The sequence below is a fragment of the Coturnix japonica genome, chromosome 3, assembly GCF_054131305.1.
Source record: "Coturnix japonica strain WE chromosome 3, WE-NBRP24, whole genome shotgun sequence".
In the NCBI taxonomy this organism is placed as follows: domain Eukaryota; kingdom Metazoa; phylum Chordata; class Aves; order Galliformes; family Phasianidae; genus Coturnix; species Coturnix japonica.
In genome coordinates, this window is record NC_140665.1 from 88694551 (window position 1) to 88701899 (window position 7349).

At 36.8% G+C, this 7349-nt stretch overlaps 1 protein-coding gene across 4 annotated transcripts in view; it reads left to right on the plus strand.

Annotated features, from left to right (window-relative positions):
• COLEC11 (collectin subfamily member 11) overlaps window positions 1-6910 on the plus strand; it is a 33999-nt gene extending 27089 nt beyond the window's left edge. For 3 of the 4 annotated variants that reach the window (XM_032443521.2, XM_085543943.1, XM_085543944.1), the window contains 4 exons: window positions 2727-2798; window positions 3391-3444; window positions 4974-5069; window positions 5222-6910. In XM_032443521.2, the coding sequence (XP_032299412.2) occupies window positions 2727-2798; window positions 3391-3444; window positions 4974-5069; window positions 5222-5631 (632 nt within the window). In that variant the 3' untranslated portion in view covers window positions 5632-6910. The remainder of the gene's footprint in view (window positions 1-2726; window positions 2799-3390; window positions 3445-4973; window positions 5070-5221) is intronic. The other variant, XM_015859357.3, reaches the window with a different exon arrangement.
• The last annotated feature ends 439 nt before the right edge of the window (window positions 6911-7349 follow it).

Here is a 7349-nt window from a genome sequence, read left to right on the forward strand (position 1 = left end):
TTACAAGATGCCAAACAATAGAACTGCTGCTTAAAACTCAAATGCTACTCTGAAATCCTTAGCAGCAGTACTTTAAAATGATTAGGACTTTTCCACTGCTTTCCTACACTGTATTTTGTTGTACTATTTTTATCTTCCTTTACAAATTTTCTAGTCTTTCTGATTTCTTGTCAGCATAGGTAGCTGTTAACAGTTTCCTCTTCCTCCACCTACATTTATTCAGTGGAGCTTTTAAAGATGCACTTTGTCACTGAACTACCTGTCTCACATGGTGGATCATTGCTAAGAGATGTTTATTTCTCCATTGCTTGCAAGAGGAACTTAGATAAATAGCTTAAAAACCAAACCTTCAGGTGGCTAATGCTGGGTAAAATGCATTTGTCCCAGACATGTAAAATTCCACTGATGTATTCAGAATTCTTGGATTTCTGGTTGTCAGTAGTTCTAAAGGGGGGAGGGTCTTGAATAAAATTGTTATATCCTTTAAAAATACATTTAATCCTCATTTAAGTCAAGCTAAATATTTACACTGGGAATACTGGCTGCAAGATTAAGACAATGTGCTGTGGAAGATATTGTGCAGTATGTCTGTATCTTTTATCTTTTTTTTTTTTTTTTTCCTTTTTTTAGTTATTCTATATTTCATTTGTTCTTTTTATTCTGTATTCTTTTTGTAAGTATCCTCTGCTGGCTGCTGTCAAAGATGGCACTGGAGCTGGCAGACTTTTGGTCTGGCTTGGGATACTTCTGCTTATATTGCGAAGTAGATCTCTGTGATATCCATTATATCAAATCATAAAGAATTCGTTCCTCAAGTTTGGGAAGTAAACTACTGTTCTCTTTTTCCCTTTGACACGACTCAATTTGATGTGGCTGTGAAATGGTGAATTTGAGTTTCTACCGGATTTGTCTTTTAGGCACCTTCTTTTTTAAAAGTAGTTTTATGCCCTCTTTTCTGTTCCAATTAGTTCTGTCTAAAGAAATTGGCCATACTATCTGAACACCCCCTTTTACAGTGTTGCACAGAGCCAAAGCCCTCATCTTTTCACCGGTTGTGAAGCCCACCATTCATCTCTGGTTATTATTTCTTCTCTTGTTTGTGAGCCTGAAAAGGCCAACAAGAAGATCAATTAGAATTCCTTTCTCCTCAGTTCCCCATAAAATCCTTTAAGTCTTCTATAATTGGTTCCTATGTATATCACCTTCATCTGGGAGATGACAGGTAACTTGCTTCGTATTCTCCATTCAAACACTCAGTTAAGTTTCCTACTTTTGGTCTATGGAGACTTAATTTCTTTCATTGTCCTCATTTCTTTCCAGCTCTCATTTCCTGATTTCATTAAGACTCTTCAGGCTCCATTTTTGGCAATCATAGGGCCACTGAAAAGGACTTTTTGAAAGGTTTTAAAACTTTGAAACCCTCAAGGCAGATGGGTCTCTCTTGAAGCTATCTGATTTATTCTGCAGAAGAAGCAGAATAAGCAAGCCCCTGGAGTAGAAGCGGGGGTTACTCACTGTAAGAGAAAAACTAATCCAAATAGCTCCTTAATGAGCACAGGGGACTTAATGTATGTCTTTGTTGTTCGAGGTAGCACACTTTTTACTTCTAAGCAGATCGCGTAGTTCTTACTGGTTATTACTCCATAGGTTGTTCATTTTCTGAGCAGTATTTATGAGAAAGAGGGAAGATGATGTAAGAGGCAGGTTTCATCAGTTTTATTATTTGAGGTCTGGAGGAACTCAGCTCAGTTACATCAATACTTGGTCTGTGGTACATATTTTATTGGTAACAGTGCTTCTGCTTGCTTTGTTAAGACAGTGATGGCAAAGAAACTGTTCCACTGAATATTCTCTTTCTCCTGAAGTCATTCTAATATTTGCTCTTTATTGCATAAGAAAGTACAATTAGTAGAAAAGAGTCTAAAGTCAGGCAAAGTAAGTGAGTCAAGCTGTCTTACACCAGATTACTGTCTGTATGTCAGGGATATATACAGATAGATGGCAGTGACTGGTTCAAGCTAGTATGCTGACAATTTCAGTTCATCTTAAGAGGTGGGTGGTTGCTTTTAATTTGTTAAAACTAAGGAAAGTGATTTTTTTGAATGGCTTTTTTTGCTATAGCTGCTGCTTGAAGTATCTTACTGAACCACCTTTAAAATTAGTAACATTCAGCATTTGTACAAGCATCTGCGTGTGTCTGTGTTCAAATATGGCTTCCGTTCATTTTCATTTTTCTTTAATATAGTCTTTGTAAGAAGAAAGAATGAAGATGTGGTTGCTACTGTAAAAATAATTAACAGAGCCCAAATTCAGCCTTACTATAACTCATCTGCAGTGGGGCCACTGTGTTAGATGAAGCTATTAGTCGTGCTTGGACCCCTTAGGTCTTCTCAGCTCCATAATGCATTGATCCATATGTTTTGATGGAATCCTCCCTTATTGTCAACATTATTTAGGCATGATCATGTAGCAGAAGTTTGCAAAAAGTTTTTCCAGTGGATTGCAGACAGGATCTGTCTTCATTTGAACCTGCATACTGCTTTAATGTCACTTGCTTTGTAAAGTTCAAATCATAATTCCTCCTCACAAGGAATAAATTGAACTTCTGAAGTTCTGTGAGTATTGTGAGTACATTTCTTTACTGAAAAAACTAGTATTGCAAATATGCTGGAATCTGAATTAATCAGAATACACTGTTAATATGTTTTGTCTTTCGGTACATATAGGAGAAATAGGAGACAAAGGACAGAAAGGCAGCATGGGGAGGCATGGAAAAATTGGTCCTATTGGTTCAAAAGGTATGCTTAGTGCAATTGCTTCTCCATTTGTGTTTCAGATGAAAAACTGTTATCATTTGTATTTGGTTAGCTGCTCTCAGACTTCATCATAGTTGGCTGACTACAGTATGAGGTACTCCCTATTGACTGAGTTCTGTAAACCATTTACTTTTTGCTCAGCACTGAGATCTGAGAGTACTGGTTAATCGTTAAATAAAGAATTTTGCATCCTAACAGGTAAGTGTGGATAGTTAAGAGAATTAGATGGGAAGACACACTGTATTTTGGCATCTTTCTAGAAACCGCAGTACTTGAATTCTAATCTTGTGTACGCTGCAGGCTTGGTCATTTTTGACCAACCACATTTACTTAAGCATCTGGATTATGAATCTAGATTTAGATTGCAGTATATAGCCCTTTTTGTCTACAAGATCCGTATTTACTGCTTCTATGAAGTTCACAAAAAAAGAAATGTGTTGGTACATAGTCTTTGCATTCAAGTTTCATAACTTTGGTTTGCCTTTTTTTTTTTTTTTTGTGGATCAACTGGGGCAGAAACGTTTTTATTCTTCCTTGGGATTCCCTAAATTTATATTCTTTTTCATATTTTTAGGTGAAAAGGGAGATAACGGTGACATAGGACCACCAGGTCCTAATGGTGACCCAGGTAATCTATGACATGCTTTGTCTATAACGTGAAGGATTTTAGAAGATGCAGCCATCATCACCAAAGATGTGTCTTTTAAAATACTGAGAAAAATAATGATAAATAAATATTTAGATAGATACTCCTCATAGCCACTAGTGATATTTTCAAGTAACGTTAAAAAATACATATGTTGAAGCTGCAGTAGTTGCTGGACACGCAGTGTATTTGTTCAAATGGCATCTCAGAGTTACTTACAGGTTTGATGAATACAGTGGGAAATGAAGTGCAACTGTCAGTAACATTCACCACTGATAGAAAAGGACATCTCTGTATAGCTTGCTCAGGATTCCAGACAACTCAAAGGATCAGGTATCATTGCAGGAACTTAAAAAGAATATATATACTCCAGAAGAAAAGGTGGAAGTCTGGCAAAAGAAATGTAAGCCTTAGAAAAATGGCTTCTGATTTTGCCCATTTTTGTTCCTTCCTAGTGGAGTGCACTAAAGGTGCATCAATTAGTTTTCTTATGAGAACATAATTTGTCATTCAGTTCTTGAGCCAGGCACTGTCTTGTAGTCCAACTACTTGGTACTCAGGATTAGATGTCTGTGCTGAGTAACTGGATAGTCAAATGCAGATTTGAATAATTACACTCAGAACTGGAAGCCATAATTGATTCTCTTTTTGAGATTTGAACTCATAGAAGTAACAATTATACTTTTAGCATTCTCATTCAGATATTCAAATCAATATCAGTTTGGCATAATAGATGCCTTCCTATTCTTTGAATGGAAGATGTACAGTAACTTCTGTATTTGAAAAGCGTGGAATTGCATTTTACAGCTAATGATGTGCATTACGTGGTTGGAACATTAGCCTTTTTGATCTCCTGTTTTAGATTCCTTGTGAGGAACAGGTGAACTGTAGATTTTTGCTCTGGAAAAAGTGCTTTTTGGAAAAGACTGAAGATGATAATTTCATCCAAATGTGACATTTTGATAAACATTTTTAGTGTTATTTTTTTTTATTTTATTTTTTTGACAGGGGATATCTCTCTGTGTTCAGGTTAGCCCCAGTTACACAGGACTGAAGCTTCAGAGGAAAGGAGGTGTTATGGTTAGGTTCAGACAACTGTGAGAACCATTATGGCACATATTCATAGAATCATAGAATCACAAGGTTGGAAGGGACCTACAAGATCGTCTAGTCTAACCATCTCATTACTGTACCTACAGAAAACCACTAAACCAGATCTTGTAGCTCCTCATCCAGGCGCCTCTTGAACACTGCCAGGAACAGTGACTCCACCACCTCCCTGGGCAGCCATTCCAGTGCCTGACCACTCTCTGAGAGAAGTTCCTTCTTATGTTCTAGTCTAAATCTCTTCTGGTACAAAGGAAATATTAGGAAAGGCTACAAGTTTTGGGCCATTACTTATGAAACAGATGTGTCTCAGGGCTGCCTGATGGGCCTTTTCATGAAGTTATGTGGATAATAATTGAATTTAGACGTGCTGAAGTCAAAAAGCTCTCTGTTTCATTTCATAGGCATCCCCTGTGAGTGTAGCCAGCTAAGGAAGGCTATTGGTGAAATGGATATCCAAGTGGCCCAGCTGACAACAGAACTAAAATTCATAAAAAATGGTAGGCTAACTTTATACATTTTCCTTTCTCATTGCCACATTTTAATGGTGGAGTTGCTCATAGAGAGTATCACCATCTTGCAATGGATTTGTAAAGCTATTTTGGGGTGTACAGTAAGTTGGTTTATAGAAATGCGAGTGCTCACTTTTCAGCACTGCCCTCCCCCGCAGCTGTTGCTGGTGTGCGTGAGACAGACAATAAGATTTACCTGCTGGTAAAGGAAGAAAAAAGATACAAGGAAGCCCAGCTCTACTGCCATGGAAGAGGAGGGACGCTGAGCATGCCCAAGGATGAGAATGCCAACAATCTGATCGCCTCGTACATCAACCAAGCCGGGCTCACCAGAGTTTTCATTGGGATTAATGACCTAGAGAAAGAGGGAAATTATGTCTATTCTGACCGTTCACCCATGCAGACCTTCAACAAGTGGCGCAGTGGGGAGCCCAACAATGCCTATGATGAGGAGGACTGTGTGGAGATGGTGGCATCTGGAGGGTGGAATGATGTTGCATGTCATATTACCATGTATTTTGTGTGTGAATTCGATAAAGAAAATGTGTAAGCTTGTCCGCTCTTTATTGTAAGAAGTTTTTAAGCAGGTTGTATAAGTTAGCCCATGTTCATAGAGTACAAATAATATTTTACACGTAAGTCATATCAGTGTTGTACAGCTGTAAATATAACTTAGGTATTTCAAATATCGTTATTTACCCTTCAGAAGGGAAGAGCACTGATGAGTAAGATATAGGTTGTTTTTTTTCTGTAGGAGAATGTACGTACTTAGAGAAAACTGTTGTTTGGGGCTAAATTCTACCCTCAAAGTGTTTAACACACGATTGCATGACTGTAAGGGAAGGCAGAATTTGGCTTTTAGTTTTTAGAGTGATTATTTCTGAAGGAATGGATTCTTAGTATTCTTTTATCTTAGCAAATTTAATAGTTATAGATGTTAATTGCTTGTAGCACTACAGGGATATTCCAGCAAAAAGGTGAATAATTTGTATACTCCATTTAATTAGCACAAATATTACTGTAAGTTTTTTTTGGATGTAAAGGTGTTACAAGTCTATTTCTTTTTTTTTTTTTTTTTTTTAATAGCCAAGCCTAGTTAAGAAATCAAGAGTCCCACCAATTTTGTACAGCTTGTTTATTAAAATATATATCATGAAGAGTTTTAGTGCTGGCAGAGGATTCAATACTGAAAGAGGGATCCATGCCAGATGAGAGCACTGGGGTTGGGTAAAGGTAAAAGTAAGATTTAGGTATTTTGCTATCTTTAGTTGGAAATGATTCAGTGAATGAACTACTTAAGGCCCCAAATAATTTTTTTTAAGTGAAAGTGTTTCCCATTTGTTAAAGATAATTTTGGTATGTCGTGTTACAAAACAAACAAAATACTGACCCTTCACAGTGTAAGGCAGACTACGTAAGTAGACAACAAATCTTACAGAAGTGGTTTAGCTAATCGTTTTGGCAGGACAACAGCCTGCATGGTTACTCGGACTGTGGGAGTGACCTGAAAAGCAGCAAAATTGTCCAAGATTCTCCTGTTTATGTATATAGCAATAATGTCATTTTGCACAAATAATTTATGTAACTCAATTTACAATTGCATATGATGGAAAATGTGATGTATATTTTAAGAAGTCAAGAACATAATTTTGCAAAAAAAAAAAGATAAATTACTTTGAATCTTCCTAGAAGCCAGTTGCATGACATCTAATTCTCACTGAAATCAACTACAGTGCCATGGTACATAACCAGAGATCAGGCAATTCTGTTCATATCCACAGTCTAACAATATTTGATGTGATGCTATTATTAAATACATAATAAAACAAGCTATTTTGTCTGATGTATTTACTCTGTGAATTTGAATCTATTATACATATGTATGATACTAGCGTTGAAGATCCAGTAGGAAAATCCTATAGAATATCCCAGCTCCAGAGCAGCCATTCAAAGAAACAGATGGTCCTTTGACTGTTTCACCTTCTTTCTTATGAAGATAGGCATGACTCCTATACATTAGGCTTTCTTCACATTGTGTATTGAAAACTATTAATGTGAATATGTTTTGTCAGAACTCAAGACCCTTTACTGAATTTACAGTGGAAAAAATAGTTGGTTAGAGTAGAGTCTTTTGAATATCATGGTTACTTCCTGCCTGCTATAGAAATCCTCAGGACCCCTTCAAATCTCAAGTGCATTTCTGTCAAATCATTGCATCTATATTAAAACATCTAAGCCTCTGGAATTCCCTTATTATGCACATACTGA